Source organism: Adiantum capillus-veneris, chromosome 9 (genome assembly GCF_014529385.1).
Source record: "Adiantum capillus-veneris isolate H3 chromosome 9, ASM1452938v2, whole genome shotgun sequence".
Taxonomy (NCBI): domain Eukaryota; kingdom Viridiplantae; phylum Streptophyta; class Polypodiopsida; order Polypodiales; family Pteridaceae; genus Adiantum; species Adiantum capillus-veneris.
Genome location: NC_140939.1, coordinates 160,240,691 through 160,265,179, shown reverse-complemented (window position 1 = coordinate 160,265,179; position 24,489 = coordinate 160,240,691). Strand labels below are relative to the sequence as shown.

Below are 24,489 nucleotides of genomic sequence, written 5' to 3'. Positions count from 1 at the left end.
TCGGGAATTCCAGTTCATAAAGTCATACAACAGAATACTGTCAACTCACAGTATCCCTGAAACTCAAAAGAGACATCAGTGACTTTAGTATCAAAAATCCGGGCAATTTGTTGACAAAGGAGTGGAGCGACTCCCCTCTTGTGCATACCCGTTGCACCAAATTCCGCCCAATCGGAGTTCGGGGTTCTATTTGGAATAGACTATGTTAAACCAAATGCTTCAAGGGAAAGGTTCACAATCTGAGGAGTATCTGCCAGGTCCTCCTCCACCAACTTCGCATCCAATGCAAGATAGTTCTTAAATTTAACCAAGAACTGCCTTATCACTTTACTCTTAATCTTTCTGTCTTTATGTGCCAAAATCTGTTCTGGAATGAGTATCTCCTCGTTTTCCTCCACTTCGGGCTGCTCATCTGGCTCCCCATCATCGAGCACATCGCCTTTAAAAGGCTTCAAGAGACTCACATGAAAAGCATTGTGAATCCTCCGAGTATCGGGCACCTTCAGTCTAAAGGAGACATCATTTATCTTTTCGGAAATCTGGAAAGGTCCATAGTATCTCATGCTAAGCTTTGGAAAAAGCCGTTCCTTTCCCTTTTTCTTTCTCAGGCGTGCCTTCTCAAAATGTAAGAGCACCCAATCGTTCTCCTTTAATTTCAAATCGCGACGATGTCAATCTGCTACCCATTTGTGTCTTTCTTGAGATTTTTGCAAAGCCTCCCGGACCTTGGCAAAAGCCGTGTCCAAGTCCGGTGTGTACTCGTCGGCTTCAAAAATCTTATCTTTCGTGCTTAGGAAGGGTGGAACCTTCGTAGCACCTTCAATAATCTCAAATGGCGCCTTCCCCGTTGAAGAGTGTATTGTGCTATTGTAGGCAAATTCCACCAAGGGAAAATACTTTTCCCATTGAGGCTTCTGATCCGAGATGTAAGACTTCAATAAATCCAATATGACTGAATTTGCAATTTCTGATTGCCTATCTGTCTGCAGATGGAAAGCTGACGAGAACTGCAACCGCGTGCCAATGTTCTCCCAAATAGCCTTCCAAAACAAACTCGTGAATCTGGGTTCTCTGTCGAAGACAATTGTCTCAGGCATGCCATGTAATCTGAAGATCTGGGCCACAAACAATCTCGCTAGGTGATCCGACTTGACTGTTTTCTTCACTGGAATGAAATGAGCTTGCTTGCTAAATTTGTCAATGACAGTTCAGATACCATCGTGCCCACTCTCTGTTCTCAGAAGATAAAAAATGAAATCCATAGCAATACTTTCCAAGGGGCAAGTGGGTATGGGTAAAGGCTGTAACAATCCCTGTGCCTTATGCCAATCAAACTTGACCTTCTGGCATACCAAGCAACTGCGTACAAAATCGTCCACGTCCTTCTTGAGTCTCGGCCAATAGAAGTATCTCTCCACACCTTTCAAGGTGGTAGCAATGCCGCGGTGATCCGCAAATGGTGGACAGTGGCATTCAGTTAAAACCTTTTCCCTCAACGGCAACGCACAACATCGTTCTCTAGCCATCCCAAATGGATATCCCGCTACTACCTCCCCATTCCCTATCCGAGTGAAAATATCTGCAAAATCTATATCTGTGGCATACTGATCGACCATATCCTCGAAGCTCCTATGATGTATCACGGAAATAGCTAGAACCAACGGCTTCTGGGACAAAGCGTCCACCACCAAGTTCTTATGTCCCTACACATGGACAATCAGGAAGTGAAACTGTGACAAGATGTTCCCCACTGCATCTGCTTTTTCGATAGCTGCTTCTGTGACAAGAAGTAGCGTAAACTCTGGTGATCTATAAAGATCGTAAAATCGGCTCCGAGTAGGTAATGTCGCCACTGAGTAAGAGCATGGATAACCGCCAAAAGCTCTTTCTCATATATCTGTGTTGTCAATTCCTGCCTTGAAAATAAACGGCTCTCATAGGCAATGACATGGCCTTCTTGCATTAAGACCGCACCCAGACTACGACCACAAGCATCACAATATACTTCAAATGACTTTTGCAAATCCGGCAAAGTCAAAATTGGTCCTGTAGTCAACTTCTCTTTCAATGTCTGAAGGTAGTCACCTCTGTGGGTCCCCACGAGAAAGGGACCCCTTTTTGTGTCAAAATATGCAAAGGGGAAGCAGCCTCTGCAAACTTTCTAATGAACCGCCGGTAGTGAGAACATAAGCCCAAGAAGCTTCTAATTTCATGGACATTCTTCAAATCGGGCCAATCATGGATAGTCTCTATCTTGGCCGGGTCCATCTGCACTCTGCTGCTGAGATGATGTGTCCCAAAAAGTGTACATCGGGTAGGAAAAATTCACTCTTCTTTGCATTAATCACCAACTTGTGATCTCATAATGCCTGAAAGACCTGTAGCAGATGTTCTCTATGTTTTGCCTCATCCTTGGAGAAGACAATAATGTCATCAAAGAAAGTGCTCACAAAAGATCTTTACTCTCTAAAAATCCTGTCCATCATTCGGTTAAAGGTCACTGGAGCATTAGTAAGCCCAAGAGGCATCACCAAAAAACTCGAAGGTCGTCCAAAAAGCTGTCTTGTAGACATCTCCCGGTGCGATTCGGATCTGATGATATCCGCTCTTCAAATCGATCTTGCTGAAACAAGAGGATCCCTGTAGTCGGTCTAGAATATCATCGATCCTAGAAATTGGAAATCTGTTCTTGATTGTGATTTTGTTGAGAGCTCTATAGTCAGTGCACATTCTCCAAGATCTGTCTTTCTTCAAAACCAACAACACCGGAGAGCAATAAGGTGAAGTACTCGGCTGGATAAGACCCTTTTCCAAGAGGTCTTTCACTTGGTTCATAATCTCTTCATTCTGGGCTCGGCTCACACGGTAAGGTGGCCGGTTGGGTGGTGTTCTTCCAGGTATCAGATCAATGGTATGATCCTCAAGACAAGCTGGTGGCAGCTCGCCTGGCAGGCCCTCAGAAAAGCAATCGGCATGAGCATGGAGAAAATCTTGGCGTTCTTTTTCTAGATCAGACATAATTGTCCTATGTTTATCATTCAACTCTTTCAAAAAGATCGAGTGAACAAACAGACTGGATTTCACTACTTTTGAAATGGCCAAAGCTGATACAATAGGGACAAACTCGCCATTAAGTTTCACATCAAGTACAATGGTTCAGCCCTTTTCTGTAGTCAAAGTTGCTTTTCTCGCCCGATAGTCGACCACGGCGTTGTTCTTATGATACGAGGGAATCCCCAGGAGGACATCACAACCTTCCCAGGGCATTATGTACAAGTCCTTGTGCCCCAAATAACCCTGACAATGCAACCGAAGTTTGTGAATGACAGGTGTAATGGCTACGTCCCTGCCGGGTGCTGCTAGAACTGCCTCTGCTTGTGGCCCTATCCGATCGGGTGTAATCTCGAGCCGCGCCGCCAATTCAGGTAAAATGACGTTTGCCTTGGCTCCTCCATCAAAGAAAATCAAGGGCTTCTTGATCTTTCACTTTGCCCCAAGCTCGGCAAAGTTTTGTACTCTCATCAATCGTGCTTGGGTCAGTACCCATGCAATCTGGAACCAGTCCTGCTTTCATCTTGCCTTTCTATCCACGTTCCTCGGCTGCTTTTGAACTCTCTGGCCTGTCTTCATCTTGTTCTTTTTGTGCCTTTTTAGGGCACTTCGTGGAGATGTGTCCTTGTCCCCCGCATGCAAAACACTTCCTCTCTTTAATGTAGTTGGCTCTCTCCCGAGGAGTGAGCCGGGGTCGAGCATCCTTATCTTTCTGATCTTGGGGGCTCTTATTCTTTCTCCTTTCAATTTTAGAAGTCTGTTCTGTTTTCTGCGTCATAATCCCATCTGTGGGGAAGTCAAACTGTCTAAGTGTATGGCAAAGCCCCATTTCGCATGACTCATCAGTTCTTAAATAGAATCTGACTTTTTCTCTAAGCAGTGATCTCGGATCTCCGTAGGAAGTCCCAAGGTAAACCGCTCAATCTGTTCTTTAAACAAAATCTTCATAAATGAAGAAGCGAGTAGAAAAGAGCTCCAAAATCTCTCGCAATATGCGTCCAAGGTATCTTTCTTGGTCATCCGGAGATGGTTCCAAGCAGTTTGTACATCGCGTTCGTAGTCCCAAGTCAACCAAGAAGAAATAAAAAGCCTTTTAAATTTCAGCCATTTAAATGGCGCTTTCTTGTTCAATGGAAGAGTGGACCACCATGTTCGAGCATTTCCCTTGAAGTAAGAGGTAGCCCTCCGAATCTTAGAGTGCTCTAAGTAATGTCCTCCAGAGAAAGCTATATCAAACTGCTGTATGAAGGCCAAAGCCCTCGAAGCATCTCGAAATCCAGAAAAAGTGTCAAATTTAATTGACTCTCCACCTTCTTTAAATTCTCGAACTTTCTTGCTTTTATCCTCCAGAAAGTCATATTGGTTGGCTTTATAAAAATTATTCTTTTTTGCATAAAATCTGTGATCATCTGAGTCCGAACTATCTGAAGACGAGTCCTCCGTAGAACTGTCAGAAATTGGGCGAAACTTAGGCTTCTTTGCCTTTTTCTTGCCCTTTCCGAAGCTTTGCTTTTTGCTTCGCTTTTTCCCTTTCTTGTCTTCTTCACTCGAGTCAGAAGAGCTACAAGAGTTATCAGAAGAAGAAGAAGAAGAAGAAGAAGAAGAAGAAGAACTGGATACTCCTTCAAATAGCACGTGCTTCTTCTGCTTTCGTGCCGAGGCAAAAGTGGGAAGTCAGTTCCTTTCTTCTGCTTTTTGTCGTGCTTTTTGGCTTTGTTGGTTGCGTCAAAAAGCTGGGTAGTCCGTGTATCAACCACCTCTTTTAATTCTTGCTCTGTAAACATCCTCGGAGTAGGAGGTTCCGTCACAAGACGGGCACCACGTGCCAATAGAAAAGAACAGACTGGACAGACTTTTAGCACTTCAATAACAACTGAACTGAGAGAGAGAGAGAGAGAGAGAGAGAGAGAGAGAGAGAGAGACAACACGCGACACGCAGTGGCAGAATTCCACCCCAAAGAGTATTGGCCCCAAACCTTGGCGCCCCTTTCGGTATTTCTTTATATTGCATCAACACAGTACAAGCCAGTACTCCAGAATCTGCACCTTCTCTAGGAAGCATGCAAGAGAATGAGCCCTTAGCACATATTTAGAGGCCCTTGGCCTATGAAAAGCCTTCAAACTCAAAAGCTTCTGGTTCAAAAGCAATGCCAAAAAGCTACCAACGTAGATCACAGAATTCCGTACAACCACCGCGTCAGCAGTCAACGCAAAACGTGGAAATCTGTACAGCCTGCCACGTCAGCACTGCAAGTGTAATTTTCGGAAATCTGTCACGTCATCAGTTTTTTTTGGCGCAAGTCTTTCTTTGTGGGTCCTGCTTTATTTTAATCCTTTATGTCACTTGGTATTTATTGGTTTACAAGGGATGCCAAAAGCAAAGCCCCAAAAGCTGCCATCTTTTCACTTAAGTTTAAAATAAGGCAAACTTCTCAAAAGCTTCATAAAAATAAAGCAAGGCTTCCAAAAGCTTCTCCCAAACATTGCATAGGATTTTCAGCCCAGCTCGCGTAGGAAAAGGCAATCCGTACAGCTCAGCCACATCAGCACTGTTTACGCATTTTCCGAGGGTCCGTACGTGCCACGTTAGCACTGCAGTGCGTGTTTTCCAAGTTCTGCCAAGGGGTGTGTGTGTGTATTGCTACCCACTGGCCACGCCACGTTACCGGTTTGTGACAAAGGTGGTATCAATGCCACGGTGACCCGTAAAAGGTGGGACAATGGCACTCAGTCAAAACAATTTCCCTCAACGGCTATGTAACACACAACATTGTTTTCTTCATCAAGTAGTCATCCCGTATGGAATATCCTAGCACTATCTCCCCGTTTTGTATCCGAGTAAACACATCGAAAAATCCGAATCGGTGGTGTATTGGTCAACCATACCCTCAAAGCTCTATGGTGGATCGCGTAAATAGCCAAGACGAGGGGCTTCCGAGACTCAACATCTGCCACTAAGTTTTTCTGTCCCTGAGCATGGACAATCTGAAAGTGAAACTGTGACAAGATGTTAGCCCACCACATCTGCTTTACCGAGAGCGGCTTCTGTGACAAGAAGTAGCGTAGACTCTGATGATCAGTAAAGACCGTGAAATCGGCTCCTAATAGATAATGTTGCCAAGTAAAGACCGTGAAATCGGCTCCGAGTAGATAATGTTGCCGCTGAGTAAGAGCATGCATCACTACCAATAGCTCTTTTTCATAAATCTGTGCTACCAGTTCTGGCCTTGAAAACATTCTACTTCAAAAGAAATCACATGGCCTTCTTGCATCAAGACCGCTCCCAGACTACAATCACAATAAACTTCGAATGGTTTTTGCAAGTCTGGCAAAGCCAACATTGATCTAGTAGTCAATTTTTTCCTTAAGTGACTGAAAAGCAGTCACCTTTATCGGTCCCCACGAGAAAGGGACTCCTTTCTAAGTCAATAAGTGCAAAGGCGAAGCTCCCTCTGCAAACTTCCGAATGAACCACCGGTAGTAAGAAACACAAGCCCAAAAAGCTTCTATGGGCGTTTTACCATTTTTGGGGTATTTTTTAAAAAAATTAAGTGTTAGTAAATTGTGGGCCATGCTTAAAATCCAATAAATTCTTTGAATTTTGATAAGGGTGCCTATAAAAAAGCAATCTGAGAGAGAGAGAGAGAGAGAGAGAGAGAGAGAGAGAGAGCCTATAAAAAAGCAATCTGAATATTCTTCAAGTCGGTCGCGGATAGTGTCACTTTTGGCCGGATCTATCTGTACCCTTTTTGCTGAGACGATGTGTCCCAAGAAATGTATCTTAGGCAAGAAAAAACTCGCTCTTTTTCACATTTATAAGCAATTTATACTTCCCCAAGTGTCTAGAAAACCCACAAATGATCAGTACTCTCTGGAACTCCAAAAAGTTGTCTTGAAAGCTGTCTTGTAGACTTCTCCAGGAGCAATACAGATCTGATGATAATCACTCTTCAGATCAATTTTGGCAAGTAGAATTCTGAAGTCTGTCAGGTATATCCTCGATCCTCGTAATGTGAAAATCAGTTCTGGTTCATTGTTTCTTTATTTTGGCCTCGGCTAACTCTGTAAGGTGGCCGGTTTGGTGATGTACTACCAGGAATCAATCATGTGATCTTCACAACGTAAAGGAGGCAACTCGCTTTGTACGCCTTCAAAGAAATAGTCAGCCCCTATTGCAAAAAATCTTGTCGTTCTTTTTCGAGGTCAAACATATTCAACCTTCAATCATCATTCAGTTCTCTCAAAAAAAATTAAGTAAAGAAACTGAATTTCAACAAGTACAATCTCCTTGCCCTTCATTTGTCAAAGTCGCTTTCTTAGCCCGATAGTCAATCACGGCGTTGTTCTTGTGGTACCAAGGGATTCTTCGGAGGACATCACACCCTTCCAAAGGCATGATATAAAAGTCCTCATGCCCTAAACACCCTTGACATTGCAAACGAAGTTTGGCAATGATCGGTGTAATGGCAACATCTTGTCCCGGTGCCGCTAGAACTGCCTCCGCCTGTGGCCTCAGCCTGTCGGGCGTAATTCCAAGTCGAGCCGCGAATTCAAGTGAAAAGAAGTTGGCCTTGGCTCCTCCATCAAAGAAAATGAGGACTTCCTGATCTTTCACTTTGCCCCATGTGCGGTAAAGTTTTGTACTTTCGTTCATCTGATTTGGGTCGAGCCCCACGCAATGTGGTACCAGTTATGCTTTCACCTTTCCTTTTCTTCCGGACTCGGTTGCTGCTCTGTAACTCTCAAGTTTATCTTCCGGTAGTCCTTTGGTTCCTCCTCTTTTCAAGAGTTCTTGTCCATCTCTTTCTGCGAGTATAGGTTCCGCTTTTCTGCACTCGTCTGTCCTTTCGGCTTTCCTCCCGACCTGAGAGAAAAAGCAATGGCCACACTCCATCTTGAGTAAATCTTATCAATCGAGTAATCCTTCAGGTGTTTCGCAAGTCTCCGGTCTATGGAGTACTTGATCAATCTTCTCACAGATGTGTCAACCTGCAGTTGACGTTTGTACTCCGTTCTGCAAAAATTTTCACCATGAATTTGTCCAAATCTTCATTCTTTTCTTCAGTTCCCGCGCCGGATTTTCTTTTGCCTGCCCACTAAGAGGTGTTCTCTTTGAATCTTCTACCGCTTTACGAGATTGGCCCTTAGGGCATCCAAATAAAGGCACATGGCCTACTAAAAGCAAGCACCCCAAAAGCTCTGTAAAGCAAAAGCTCTCATAACTGGTGCTCTCAAGAGCATCCGGCACCTCAAAAAACCGCTGCTTTCAATCTCTAGCTGAAAAGCACATGCATACTAACTGCCACATCATCCCGACTTTTACATAGCGAATCATGGTGTGAATCCCATTGGGATTTTTGCCGCGTTTTATGGGATTCTAGACTCAGATTTGGGCCCTTTGTTTCTGCCCTGGTTCCAGCTCGGCCTTTGCTCCTTTTACTGGTTCGGGATATTCATGCCAAGTCATCACTTTGTGACATTCAATAAGACCACTGCAATTTATGACCAACCCAGATTCATTCCACTACAACATAACATGTGTGATCCCCCAAGTTTGAAATCTCCTTGATCTGAACAATTGGAGGTCATGAGACTACTGATGGATAAAACATTCCTTTTCTCGTAATTGCTGGCATTTCCAATCTATTTTGCAGAAATTTGCTATGGCTTGCATTAAATAGAGGTTTGACTCATATCCCCTACAGCAACCACACAACGGCTAGTAGCCAATTGATTACAAGGATTATAAGCAAACACGATCTTCAAAAGATCACGCTTCCATTGAGATTACATCTAATTTTCTGTTAGGTGGTATCTATTGGAGAACGTGCCTCTTAATGCACATGTCTCCTGATGTGGAAGGTATAAATCCTGCCGGTTCAATCAAGCCCTCTGCCATACCCACTGGTAGTTCATTCCAATCTCCCATACTCCAATTTGTTCACCTTTATCAAGCCACATCAAGCACAATTATGCATATAGATTTTCACAAAAAGCCTTCTAGTGCGGCTCATTAATGACGTAGCAAATTCAGCCCTTGTTACTAAGTTAAGCACGCTCGTTCATTGTTTGCTAGCCAATCGATGTTAGTAAAACTGTAGTTGACTTGTTCTAGTTAGTAAAGAAAATTGAAGTTAAGCACTGTCATTTATTGTTTTTTAGCCAATTGATGTTAGTAAAACTGTTGTCCTAGTTAGTCAAGAAAATAATGTGAATGTCAATGTAGTTTCTTTCAATGGTCGTCTTCTTCTTCCTTCTCTTCACCTCTTTCTCTATTTCATTATCTTCTTGTTCCATATCACCCCCTTTTCCAACACTTGGTGGCTTTTCCAGCTGGTAATCTTGCTCAGTGTAAAAAGCGTCAACTTCCAGGAAGTTCTGTTCTTTTAGCCTTGGTGAACGGATGCATATGACATAAAACGCCTCTTCCTATTTATTTCTATTTTAGATTCAATAAAACTCAATCCTATTCCTGGAATGTAATCCTCAAAAAAAAACTTTGAAACCTAAAATCACACATAAACATCACAATTTGTGTATGAACCTGCCATGTGGCTGGAATTTTGAAAAGCAAACGCTCTTTAGGAACCTCAACCTCCTCATATAGCCGAATGAGATCATGGACCTGTTTCTCCGTATCAGAAAGAAAAAAAATCAAAGGCTACGACCAATAAGTTCCAAAATCCATTAGAAACATTATGTCTTTTACAGTTTACCTTAGCAATTGTGCCTGCAGTATCATAAGCCAAGCGTGCATCTAATTCAGTGGAGACACGACCTGGAACAAGCTTTGACAAAATACTCCCTACATTCACAAGGGCCTGTCATGATGCACATTCCCATAAGCTTACCAAAACTTGACCTTGAACTCACATTAGAAGGATCAGAAGCAAACCATTAAATTTTTCCTTATTTCTTCATTAAGTTCGTGCAGCAGATTAAAGACATGTATTAATTATTAACTTTTCTCTGCAAAGCAATTTTGAGCCATGTTAGTTGGCAGGTGTCCCCACCATATTTCCAAGACAAACTCAAAAAGGTATGTATTGATGCCTCAACTTCAGTTACCCAGATAAAAACAGAAGAAATCACACACTTCAATAGTAACACCAAAGCTTGAATTCACAGCTGAGATGCTCTAAATCACCATTTGTCTGAACAAAACAGCCAAAAAGCTCAAGCCTAGGTCACGATTGACAGCGCACTATCCATGATATTAGTAAAGTCATCACAGCATGGTTACTGGTTGCACCATGTTTACCGGCCAATTTTGACAATAATAACCACTATGGCAGATTTACATGACAAAACACTTCAGCCCCTGCACACTGTTACTACACTAGAGACAGAGTATTGACCTTATCATAGCGTGCAAACTGCAGTCACCCCACAAGTGCAGCCACCCCAATCCAGCCATAGTTCAGCCTACCCTCCATACTTTAGTCCTGGACATCAGCTTGTTACCTGCTGCAGCCTCCTTTGCGATTGGCTCACCTGTTTCTGCCATTATAGTCCTCGTCACAATATAGCTTAGGATCAGCCTTTAACCTTTAGTCAATTGATTTCATCCTAACAGCAGCCTGAACTACCCCAATCTGCACAGCCTCCCACATGCACATCGCTTAAGCACAAGCGCTGAATTGGTGGCAGCTCAGCACTTCATTGCAATGCAATGGCAGATTCTTTCAGTTTCATTGAAAGTGCAAAGGAGGTTGTTCAATACTAGATCACTACTTTCTCTCAGAGCACTCTATCGGGCATATCATTGGATGTTTGCATTCTCACAAAGTCCACCACAGATTGGATACAATCATTCCTGACCATTGGAGATGGGCGCATTGATAAAGCATAGTAAGGGGCGAGGCAATTTTAAGACTATACCAGGGAGCAATCTGCTTTTCTCCCTTGAGTTAGGTTTTCCTAGGTCTCTGAGACAGAAGCAGCCAGATAGACAAGGACAGCATATCCAGTCAGCCTTATTTAGTCTATTGGAGAAGGGACAGGCCAGCGCAGATAGTGCCGGGTAGCATCCTCATAGAGCTGAAGATACAGAGCGCGCACGCGGCAATCTTGAGGCTCCTTCCTCAGTTGTCCCTTCTGTGGTAGCACTCACAGCTGGAGCCACAGCAGGGGAAGGTTGGAGGGCAGAGAGACCCCACCGAGGGAGAGCCATCCTCCACAACCTTGCTTCCAGTAAGACTGTGTGCCTCCACCATCTTGTGATGCGACAATGCATATTATATTGCCTGTGCATCCAAGGGATGATCATAAAAAGTCCCAAACATGGAGTGCACCATGGGTGATCACTGGAAACAGATCCTGCCATATGCGTGAAGAAAGTTTCTAGCTGCAGGGCCTAATCTCTCAGCTGCTCCTTTGTAGATCTATTGAATGCAGGTAGGTTTTAAGTATCATCACACACTATCTTAACAATTTGATGAAAGTGCAATGGCCAGGCTTGTGTGGTTAAAGACTTTACAATATGAACCCTCCCACTTAGAGACAGTAAAGTCCTACCACTATTTCTCGTGTGAAGAATGAGTTGGAATCCCCACCATACTGATAGTACAGTCCTGGCCGCATCCTATTTTAGTATCAGACGAAGGGATCTTGTGGCATGGATGCATTGACACACAGTATCATGGAATTTGCACACCTTGGAGAATAGGAGATTATCATCATAAGGCTCTGCTATTGCTGGTACTTCAGGTCATGATGGTTGAGGAGGCTAGCTAATGAGCTCTCTATATCACTTGCCACTAATTGTATCATTGTATTATACAGATATGGACTTTTTCCCCCATAGTGTCTTTCTAGTTTGATGTCAAGGCTTTTCCCAAAATTCTTGTGATAATAAACAAAAGTATTTTCAAATGTAATGCTAAGGGTAAGGTATGTTTCCCCCACCCAAAAAAAAAAGGAAAAAGGAAAATGGAAAAGTGACAACATTTCACTCGTTTAACTCCCATTGATTATTTCATGCAGTAGTGAAACTTCAAGCGGGAACAGAGTAAACGGATGCTGAACAGAATTCAAGCCACATTTGGAGAGACCAGGTTTGCATTCAAGGTTGTGTCACCCCTTCTAGAAAAGGGTTTCAAAGTCCATTTTAAGCCACTCTCACTTTTACCAAGACTTTTAATGAAGGATGTCGAGTCCTATTTGTAATTTCACCACCAGCACACAGAGCACCATGGTTCCCAATAACTCTTTCCATGGTTCTCATGATACCAGAATAAACTCAAGCGCCCAGTACCTACATCAAAGAAATAGGCACAAGTAGGCATGCAGTAGGCCCTATTTTGTCAATCTAAAGGGAACTTCATCAGCTCAATTAACCTGCACAGAAGCGTAATAATAAGATATGCACATGCTTGCAACTGAAGTTTGCAAAAAAGCAACTTGAAAAGCAGAAATCCTGCCACATTAATCTGGCCATACACTGTATCTGGCAAGAGGAACAACCTTATCAGTAAAGCAAGAAAGTCGGCTTTCAATTGTATCCTTCAGGTAGCACTCATTGTACGCTAATGCTGTCTCAATAGCACTCTGTTGAAGATAGCCACAAATTTTTCCATTTAGTTTGTGCAGCCAATGTGATTACCAGTTGATTGGTTACTCATAAAACATACATTAAACTTTGTTTTTGGTACGCTTGTGATCCCAAGAAGAAGTGATGAGCTGACTGTAGCTGCAGTAGGAGCAAGCCTGCAGTATTATAGAAATCCATTCTCCTCAGCATCAGAAAAAATGCTCTTCAACAAGCAATATTGTTAAATCACCCCACAAGAAAAACTAATTATATTACCTTTCAAAATCATCAAAAATAACTGTGTCAGGAACTATCTCACTAAATTTTGAAATAGCATCGAGTTCAGTGTAGTCAGCTGCAAATTTGAGATGAGTACCTGTTATATCCTCAAGCATAGCAGAAACAATTCTAGACTATCAATTTGGTCAACGCAATGGACTCTCTATGACCTGTCTGAACTGCTGCGCAAATATGATGGCCTTGGCAATTAGGTACTGAAAGCGTGAGCTCTTGCTTCTTTACAGGCCTGCCCCAGAAAGCTTGGTGGTAATTCAAAACCTGACAAGAACAGAAGTATTGTTCAAGTTAACAGACAGACATGTAACATACTAGGCTGCTATACAAATAAGTGAAGAGGGCCAAGCACACTCTCTTAAGACGCGCTCCCCTGAACATACACTGAGGATCTCGAAAACATGGAGGATCCTAAAATACATGTTCCTCTATTGATGGTTAGAAGGGACTTGACTATATATGTCAGAAATCTCATTGACAGTTCATCTCGTGGATTATAAAGCAAAGTTTAGAAAGGGGTGGTGTTTTTAGGTTGGCAAATTCAACTCTGGATACCAACTCTAGAAGAGTCCTTACCATGTGTCTCAATAAAATTTTGCATCGTTCTATGGCAAGCCGGCCATCACAGGTTGCAGTGTACAGCAGAGGGACTATGGAGCAGAAAGAGTGGCGAAAAAAGGAAAGAGAAACTATGGAGCAGAAAGAATAATGAGAAAGGAAGAACTATGAGTTTATGTTTACAAAACCAATGTGGCCTATGAGAAAAATACCAAATTATATCCATGTGTGAAACATGTTATCTCATCAGAAAAGAAAGGTAAAATAACATCCTTAACTCAACCTAAGAGCTAGAAACTGAAAATACAACTGTGGCTATGTATACAAGATATGATAGAATCCTCTCCCAGAATGTGGCTAGAGTCACGCTATTGATGTGTCTGGCGGGGAGTCTCTAGTGCCCGGTGGCGACAGCCTCCACCGAAGGGACCACAACCAATGGGCCCACATCATAGGCAAATGAGATCACAAATGGCCCTGTCTAGTGTGACCCCACGTCATAGTCGGGGAGATGCTGACAGGGTGGCTTTGGTGTTACTGGTTTGGGGGTGCCCACGAAGAGAAGGAGAAGAGAATAAAAGAGAGAATTTTAAGTCGTAGGAACAATCCCGAGAGAAATGAAATGAAATGAAATGTCATATTAAACGTCTTCAAAAGGCCAAAATGACCTATGAGACCCAGAAAGTTACATTGAAACTCAAAATGTCTGGAAAAAAAACTAAAACAACTAAAATAAAATTGTCAGGCACGTTGGCAAGGGGGAGGGTTGATGTAACAGACTTGGGGTGCCCAAGTCGAGAATTAGAGCCTGAGATAGAGTTGCACTACACATGCCATTGCCCCGTCTACTACGAGATACGCGGCCGCTTCCACTGCTTGTTCAGAGAGGGCTTCGGACCACTCTCAAGAGTCATGCGGTACGAGGATCAGAGATGCTTGGGTTTGTTTTTGCTCGAGCTGCGCAGACACAGAGAGAGCCTGATGAGAGGAGAGGCCAGCCAGTCTCAAAGACGGATCACAGACTTCTTTAGAGCAGACACTCGACACCCGGAGGAGCTACTACCACAGGAGAGCTCGCCACCTCACACTGGAGGCACACTGATCGACCAAGCGACCGAGCTAGGGAGATCCAGACGCCCACGACTGCGGAGGACTACACAGCATTGACGGAGGTTGCATCAGAGGATTCGGATCACTTTGGCCCAGCATGCACAACGCCCGGTCAGGCTATTGACCATGGAGGAGATTGATGAAATCTGCCAGCGACCGATGCTGGATCTTTTGTGATCAGTGATTTAGCTATCCCACCTAGCTGGATCTTTTGTGATCTGTGATTTAGCTATCCCACCTATCTGCTTAGATCACACCTAGCTGTTTCAGATCCCATAGCATTTTATTCTGTCATTTTATTTTGTCATTTTTGTTACTCTGACTTTGTATCAGATCCACCACATTGTAACTTTTTGGTCTCATAGGTCATTCTCGCCTTTGAAGACGTTAATATAACATTTCATTTCATTTCCTTTGAAGCCAAACTGGAGAAGGATTTATATCAGCTCTTCTTGAGTCAGGACTCACATGAGGCCTTGCGTTTATTTCACGAGCACTCACCGCCTCCGACAATTACTTCTCCTGAAATTTGGGGTCAATATGTAACATCATTATATATGGTATCTGGACAGCCTCCATTACCAGATCCGCTAGAGCCATGCCCTACTACTAGTACTTTCTTTACTACGGAAATGGTGAAAAAAGCCATTGATAAGATGAAGACAAGAAGAGCATATGATCATGATGGTTTAGTAGCAGAACATCTGATCCATGCCAAGGATCTACTTTCAAAAGTCCTTGCTCGTCTGTTTAATCGGGTCATGTGTGAAGGATTGCCTGAATCTTGGAAATTATCTACTATCGTACCTATTTTCAAGTCAGGGGATCCTATGATACCCGGGAACTACCGTACCATTATGGTAGGTCACACATTGACCCGACTGTACGCATCCATTCTTGAACAAAAATTGAGTAGATGGGCAAAGAATGAGGGCATAAGGGCAACAGGACAAGCTGGATTCAGGAGGGGTTATTCCACTTTAGATCATATTCTTACGCTCAGAGCCATTATTGAGGAAGGAAGAGCAAGCGGGAGAAGGATGTATTGTTGCTTTGTGGATTTTCGGAAAGCTTTTGATACAGTACCAAGGGCCAGATTGATGCGCAGGATGCAAGAGTTAGGGGTCCCCAAAGAGATTATTTGGGGGATCATGGCCTTATACGGGTCAGTAACTGGTTATGTACGTACTCCAGAAGGGGATTCCGACATTGTTCATTCCACCGTTGAAGTAAAGCAGGGATGCCCACTGTCCCCTACTTTATTTGGTATGTACATAGATGAGGTATCAGATTACATTGATAGAGAGGGTGACAGAGGTGCTCAACTTGCAGGGTCATGGATCCCTTTGTTGTTGTATGCAGATGATATTGTATTGATAGCAGAATCACCAGATGGAATGCAGAGGCAGCTAGATGCATTACATAAATTCGCGGAGGACAGTGGACTGTCGGTAAACTTGCGTAAAACCAAAGTTATGGTGTTTAACACCACACCGCAGTGGGTTAGAAGATTTGCATATGGCCAGGATACAGTAGAGTACACAGATGCATACACATACCTTGGTGTGGTTTTTGCAGGACCGAAGTTTACTCTTAAGAAAGCAACGGATGCTAGATTGTCCAGAGCCTCTGCGGCCTTGGGAGGGTTGGAGAGGATGTGTTCACAAGTGCAGTTTCAGGAACCACGAACAAAACTTTGGCTCTTTGATACTATGGTGGCTTCGGCTATGCTTTATGGGGTCCAAATTTGGGGACCATCTGTGGATCAGGATAATTGGAAGTCAATGGAGAGACCTTTGGTATCTATGATTTCCCGAATGATTAGAGCCTAGGTCTCCGTACCACACGCGATTACCCGAGCGGAACTAGCTGCCCCTCCGATAGAAATTGAAGCTCTCACCAGATCAGTGTCCTTTATACATGGTTTGTGGGATACAAATAATTGCCAATATACTAGACTGGCCCTCGAATCCTCTCGACAATTAGCAATGAAAGGGGATACATCGTGCTGGTATGCGCAGCTGTCCTCGTGGTTTCAGAGACACGGGTTCAGTATGGAAAGATTACCCCCCTTCCAATACTCTCTTGAGGCTCCATCACTGGCAATTACACGAACAGAGATTAATAAAATCATCCGTCAAGATCTTATACAGTTGGATATTAAGAGGACATGGGTAGACCCTACACAAGAATTGGACACGAAGATGGCCGACTACAAAGAAAACTTCCTACAGCTATCTGAAGATGGATTTGTGATTCGCCCGAGCTACATGGATACCCACCTGTCTCATGGTTTGAGATGTGCTATTGGTCAGATTCGTACATCCTCACACCAGCTAGAAATTGAATTTGGCAGATTTAGGGGAATCCCACCTGAGAGCAGAATTTGCAAGTTATGCGGAATGGAGCCGGAGACAGAATTACACTACATATGCCATTCCACAGTATACTATGAGATACGTGGGCGTTTCCATTGCCTATTTAAAGGCTTTGGACCTCTAGATAGAGTCATACAATACCAAGATCAAAGATGCTTAGGCTTGTACCTACTGGAACTACATCGGCACAGGGATAATCTAATGAGAAGACAAAGAGCACTACAGCCTCAGAGGCAGATCACAGATTTCTTCGGATCGAGAGAAGCAGGAGTGGAAGGAGAAGCAAGAGACCAGCAGCCAGCACAAAGGAGTACCCACATTCATACCAAAGGCACCCTCATTGACAGGGCGATTGAGCTTAGGAAATCGAGACGGCCACGACCGAGATGCAGAAGCACACTTTACCGGAGGAGACTACAACAAAGGATTAGAAGCATTCTAGCCAGACACCCAGAATGCTCCTAAGAAGTTTATTTAATACTTTGTATTTAGTTTTTCACATTTATTTTCACACTTTCACACTTTTTACACTTAGTACTTTAGTACTAAGGTACCCAGACATTGTAACAGATTCACCACTTTTGTATTAGTTTGGTCTCATAGGTCATTCTGGCCTTTTGAAGACGTTAATATAACATTTCATTTCATTTCATTTCTCTCTATCTATGGAGAAGAGGAGCTACATAGTTTCGAAGGAGGCTACGGCAAAGGATTCAAGCCATACTCTTTCGTCGTCCAGAGTGCAAATGAAGATGGATCTCTACTCCCCTCCCATATTGTCTTCACATTGTACTGCTTAGTTTAGGATCCTGCAGTATTTATATTTTGTTATCCTAGTTTAATTTATTTTGTTAATCTGACTTTGTATCAGATACATCGCATTGTAACTTTCTGGTCTCATAGGTCATTTTGGCCTTTTGAAGACGTTAATATAACATTTCATTTCTCTCTCTCTCTCTCTCTCTCTCTCTCTCTCTCTCTCTCTCTCTCTCTCTCTCTCTCTCTCTCTCTCTCTCTCTCTCTCTCTCTCTCTCTCTCTCTCTCTCTCTCTCTCTCTGCGCAAGCTTCAAAGCATCGCGGGAGCAAGCACCTAACAACAGGTTTGGAGACTCATTGACCTGCATATCTCCGGGCCAATCTTGCATCATCATGAGCGCCTTGGCTTGAACACTATTTTTTGACACTGTGAGCATGTCCAATTTGGACTCTGAGACGGCTCTGATACCAGATGTTGGGGAGTGATCATCTATGGATAGTCTCATATTGCTACACGACGACTAGTACGAGGGAAGAAGCGAGCTTTCTTGGTCCAGATGGAGCAGGACTTATATCAGCTCTTCCTTAGTAGAGATTCAGGAGAGGCTTGGCGTCTATTCCATGAGGAGTCTCCCCCACCAGTGATTACTTCTACGGAGATATGGGGGCAGTATGCAGCATCATTATACACTGTACCTGGACAACCACCACTACCGGATCCACTACAGTCATGTCCGGCTACGAGCACCTTCTTTACCACTGAGATGGTAAAGGAGGCCAGTGACAGGATGAAGACCAGACGGACACAGGATCATGAGGGTTTGGTAGCAGAGCACATTATACATGCTGGGGACTTGTTGGCACAGATGCTTGCACGGTTGTTCAACCGTGTCATGTGTGAGGGCTTTCCTGAGTCTTGGAGATTGTCTACTATTGCACCTATCTTCAAGACAGGAGACCCCACAGTGCCAGGGAATTACCGTACTATCATGGTAGGACACACATTGGCACTGTTATATGCATCCATCCTTGAGCATAGGCTAAGCAGTTGAGCAGAGACTATGGGCATACAGGCACCTGGACAGGCTGGTTTCAAGAGGGGTTTCTCCACACTGGATCATGTCTTTACACTCAGAGCTATCATTGAGGAGGGTCGAGCACATGGTAGACGGATATATTGCAGCTTTGTGGACTTCCGCAAAGCTTTTGACACAAGACCGAGGGCCATATTGATGCGCCGACTTATGAAATTGGGGTACCCACAGAGCTGATATGGGGGATTATGGCATTGTACAATTCAGTGATGGGTCATGTACGCACCCCAGAGGGGATATCTGACATAGTTCACTCCACTATCGGAGTGAAACAGGGATGCCCATTGTACTCTACTTTATCTGGTATGTATGTTGATGAGGTCTCTGATTATATTGAGAGAGGAGGAGATAGAGGTGCTCAGCTTGCAGGGACATGGGTCCCTCTTTTATTGTATGCTGACGATATCGTGTTGATATCAAACTCACCAGAGGGTATGCAGAGACATTTGGACGCATTGCATAGTTTTGCAGGGGATAGTGGATTGTCTGTCAACATTGGTAAAACCAAGGTCATGGTATTTAATACCACACCACAGTGGGTCAGGAGATCAGCACCTACATTCACATATGGTCAGGACAGTATGGAGTGCACTAATGCATACACATATCTTGGGGTGGTCTTTAGTGGATCGAGGTTCACACTGAGAGTGGCAGCAGACACTAGATTGACTCGTGCCTATGCAGCCCTAGGCGGTTTAGAGAGGATTTGTTCGCAAGTTCAGTTCCAGGAACCTCGAACAAAGCTCTAGCTCTTCGACACTTTGGTTGCTTCAGTTATACACTACGGGGTTCAGGTTTGGGGACTGTTTGTTGATAGTGCTGGATGGAGTAATATGGAGAGGCCCTTGGTATCTATGATTTCTAGGCTGATTAGAGCCAAGGCCTCAGTTTCACATGACATCATACGAGCGGAGCTGGCTGCCCCACCTATGGAGATTGAGGCACTTACCAGATCAGTATCATTTGTACACAGCTTATGGGACACCATCAGGGACACATATGCTAGGCTTGATCTTGAGTCGTCCAGACAGCTGGCATTTCAAGGAGATACATCATGTTGGTATGCACAGATGAGCTCATGGTTTCAGAGGCATGGTTTCAGCATGGACAGGCTGCCCCTTTCCAGTATTGTCTTGATGCACCATCTTTGGCTCTTACACGGATGGAGATTACTACTCATTCGGCAGGATCTTATCCAGCTTGATACCAGGAGGGCGTGGATAGAGCAATCACGGGAGTTGGGTACGAAGAGGGCTTTCTATAGAGAGCATCTTCTCCAACTCACGACAGACAGATTTGTCACACGGCCTAGCTACATGGACACACACCTATCTCATGGGTTACGATGTGCCATAGGTCAGATACACACATCTTCACACCAGCTTGGGATTGAGACAGGTAGATTCAGAGGCATACCAGTAGACAGTAGGATATGTCAGTTATGCCATGTAGAGCCAGAGACAGAGCTTCACTACATGTCACTGCACAATCTACTATGAGATACGGGGACGCTTTCACTGCTTATTCGAAGATGGTTTTGACTCGTTAGATAGAGTCATGAGATATCAGGATCAGAGATGTCTCGGATTATTTCTACTTGAGATACAGAGACATAGAGACTCTCTATTGAGAGGACATAGACAGAGATAGTCCCAGAGATGCATCTCATATTTCTTCAGTCCCAGTACCACAGAGGCAGAGGGGCAACCACCACCACTAAGCTCGGTTCCCACCCATACACACCCCAGTGGTACTCTCATTGACCGAGCTTTAGAGTTGGGGAGATCAAGACGACCACGACTGAGGAGGGGAGCCACGCAGCACCGACGGAGATTGCGACAGAGGATCCTGTTCTAGCACGACACCCAGAGTGTCAATCAGGATAGACTTCATGCTACTACTATATTGTATCATGGTGACACTTATCCCCATTTTGTACCTTTGTGGCATTATACCATTGCTCAGCTTACCAGCCACCCATAGGAGTCGGTAGCACTCCTATCTCAGTGTCTTGTTTGCAGTTTTCTTTGTTTGTACCTAGACTTGGTACTAGACTCACCATTGTATTCAGTTTGGTCTCATAGGTCATTTTGGACTTTTGTAGACGTTAATATATCATTTCATTTCATTTCTCTCTCTCTCTCTCTCTCTCTCTCTCTCTCTCTCTCTCTCTCTCTCTCTCTCTCTCTCTCTCTCTCTCTCTCTCTCTCTCTCCCCCCAAGTGTGGTAGATTGGTTATGCCATTTGCCTCTTGAATAACAGGTCTTGAGTTCAACTCTCCTCGTCAACTAGATCTTTAAGGTCTCCTGGGATAGTTTCTTACAACGTTAAAAAAATCTTCTTCTCGAGTGTGTGTGTGTGTGTGCTAATAAAAAAAGGAAAATGGTATAACCTTTCTATCACCCAAGTGTGGTAGGTTGGTTATGCCATTTCCCTCTTGAATAAGAGGTGTAGAGTTCAACTCTCCTCATCGGCTAGATCTTTAAAGTCTCTTGGTATAGTTTCCTACGACGTTAAAACAATCTTCATCTTCTCTCTCGCCAACGTTTCTCTCTCACCCTCGCTAGTGTTTTTCCCTCGCCAGCACGCAGCCTATTCAAGCTTCAGCCCGCCACTCTTCCCAGCAAGCTTTTCGTCCCACCAGGCCCGCCAGCAACTACAGAAGAGGAAGAAGCAAAAGGGGGGGGTCCTTTTTCTTTTGCCTCCCCCAGTGGGGAGTGAGGGCCCCTATGGGGTGGACATATACAGTACCCCCCAACTCACACTAACCTGGCCCCACCCAAGAAGACTTTCGCGGCAACCGTGGCCTCAAGTATCCCACCCCCTTTCAAACCACAGTCGCCATGGGAAACCTTCATCATTTCATTGTATCGCTCATAGAGAAGCTCTTGCTGCAAATGATGCTTTCAATGCATGTAAAGAGTTCAAATTTGTGGACAAGATTGCAAGGAAGCTTTATGAGTGGACATCTCGATTTGCAAAGAGCATGGTTTTCTTGTTGAAGTGGTACAGGCTTTTGGAATTGGTAGAAGAGGAAAAAACGTCCTCAAAAAATGCATGATGTTAGATGGCTCTCTAAGGTCAGGTCTTGACGAAAGTAGTGAGACTTATGCCTGCTTATTTGGCTGTTATGAGAACTGAAGATGTAACTTTATATGCATCCCTCACTAACTACAAGGTTCAGTTCCTGCTTCACTTCTTTGCCGATGTACTTGGAGAGTTGAATATTTTAAACTGCAAATTTCAAGAATTGCATGTTGACATGTCTAGCATTGGGGACCATTTTAGATCTGTGATTGAAACCTTTCAATTGTCTTTCTTGGGTCCTAAATTTGCAATTGAGACAAAGCATATAGAAAGTTTTATTAAAACGGTTCATGCGCAAAAGGGTGTAATGATGTACAAAGATGAGAAAGGTACTATACACTCTTATTATTTGCATTTGGGTCCGATGTGTGAAGGAGATGTAGCTAATCCCCATGAGACTTATGATACTGCATATGTATATTTGATAGGTTTATGTCAAGGCTATGTTAGCAACATAAGCCAATCATTGTGGGATCGCTTTAAAGGGGATTTTGATGTTTTTGAAGCAGCAAAGTATTTCTCGCCGAAGGATTATGATCCGGAGTTGAAAAAGCTAGATGCTATGTCTAGAGAATGGTTAACAGTTCTATGTAAGCACTTTGGGCAAGGAGAGTTCGTTAATTAATGAGCAAGAATGTAAAGGAGAACGCAGGTCCTTTATAACTAGAATGCGAAATTGTTTTAAAGGAAAAGATATGTATGCTGCTTGGTTGGATACCAATAATCATGATGAGTGGGAGCATTCATTTCCTTGGACCATAAAGCTTTGGAGAGTCTTGTTGGTGTTACCTCTTTCAATTGTAGCATGTGAGAGAGGCTTTTCAAAGATGAACAAGATTAAGAGCAAATTTCGCAATCAGCTCTCTCTTGAGAGTTTGAATTTGTTGATGTTTGTTGGTATGAACACTCCAAAGATTGCAAATCCAGTAAATGTGCTTTGGAAGGAGTGCTTTGAAGCATGGAAGACCATAAAGAATAGAAGAAGTGGAGCCATAACAACAGCATGATGTGGAGTGAGCTTAATGATGATGTAGTTGACATATGGTTTCGTATTTATCTCATACGTTTTTTCATTGACTATTGCATTCAAATTGATGGATATGCATAATGGAATTTCTGAGCCTATCAAAGGAGCCTATTGAAGTGCAAGAAGCAATTCTCTTAGCATTAAAGTAGAGTGCTCTATTATAATGTATCTTTTACATTGTTATTTGTGGTGGTGAATTCATGTGCAATGTTCACTTGGTCCATAAAGTTATCTATATCTTTCAATGTATACAACTAGATTTTATTCGCGATCATAGACATGTAGCATGTACGCTTTTTCCACGGCTCTTATTTACAAGGTTTGATTTTGGTTGGATTATAATATCAAAAGTTGTTGGAATGGTTGTGAATAATGAAAATTTGTATTTGGAATGGCATTGGAAAAATTTGCCATTCCATACAGATTGTCAATCCTTGAAACTAGGTGTCCATTGAAATTGTGGGGTGCATGTCAAATCCTAACACTGTTCTTGATGGTGATTTTGTTGAGAGCTCTATAATCGATACACACTCTCCAAGATCCGTCTTTCTTCAAAACCAACAACACTGGAAAGCAGTACAGTGAAGTACTAGGCTGGACAAGACCCTTTTCCAAGAGGTCTTTCACTTGGTTCATAATTTCTTCGTTCTGGGCTCGGCTCACACGGTAAGGTGGCCGGTTCAGTGGTGTGCTTCCAGGTATCAAATCAATGGTATGATCTTTAGGACGAGCAGGAACTCGCCTGGCAGGCCCTCTGAGAAGCAATCGGCATGAGCGTGGAGAAAATCTTGGCGTTCTTTATCAAGTTCAGACATATTTGTCCTATCCTCATCACTCAACTCTTTCAAAAAGATCGAGTAAACAAACATGCTAGATTTTATTATTTTTGAAATGGCCGAAGCGGATACAATAGGGACAGACTCGCCCTTAAGTTTTACATCGAGTACAATGGTTCTGCTCTTTTCTGTGGTCAAAGTCGCTTTCCTCGCCCGATAGTCGGCCACGGCGTTGTTCTTGTGGTACCAAGGAATCCCCAAGAGAACATCACAACCTTCCAAAGGCATTATGTAGAAGTCCTCATGCCCCAAATACCCCTGACAATGCAACCGAAGTTTGCCAATGATAGGTGTAATGGCTACGTCCCTGCCGGATGCCGCTAGAACAGCTTCTGCTAGTGGTCCATCCGATCGAGAGTGATCTCGAGCCGCGCCGCCAATTCCGGTGAAATGAAGTTGGCCTTGGTTCCTCCATCAAAGAAGATCAGGGCTTCTTGGTCTTTCACTTTGCCCTAAGCTCGGCAAAGTTCTGTACTCTCGTCCATCGTGCTGGGATCGGTACCCACGGAATCTAGAACCAGTCCTGTTTTTATCTTGCCTTTTCGTTGCTCTCGAACTCTCAGGCCTTTTGTCATCCTTGTCGTTTTGTTCTTTTTGTGCCTTTTCAGGGCACTTCGCAGAGATATGCCCAGTTTCTCTGCATCCAAAGCACTTCCCCTCCTTGATGTAGAGAGCTCTCTCTCGAGGAGTAAGTTTGGATCGTGCATCCTTTTCTTTCTTTTCCGGATTGCTCTTCCTCTTTCTACTTTCATTTGTCAAAGTCTGT

At 43.6% G+C, this 24,489-nt stretch overlaps 1 protein-coding gene across 1 annotated transcript in view; it reads right to left on the bottom strand.

The window, feature by feature from the left end:
* The window catches only part of LOC147451474 (Aldolase superfamily protein), a 51,966-nt gene that overhangs the window by 22,500 nt on the left and 4,977 nt on the right, over window positions 1–24,489 (bottom strand). The window contains exons 3-8 of the mRNA XM_086520367.1: window positions 13,033–13,141; window positions 12,860–12,938; window positions 12,684–12,759; window positions 12,517–12,600; window positions 9,768–9,872; window positions 9,596–9,676 (exon numbers count right to left, since the gene is read on the bottom strand). Coding sequence (XP_086376493.1) covers window positions 9,596–9,676; window positions 9,768–9,872; window positions 12,517–12,600; window positions 12,684–12,759; window positions 12,860–12,938; window positions 13,033–13,141 — 534 coding nt within the window. The remainder of the gene's footprint in view (window positions 1–9,595; window positions 9,677–9,767; window positions 9,873–12,516; window positions 12,601–12,683; window positions 12,760–12,859; window positions 12,939–13,032; window positions 13,142–24,489) is intronic.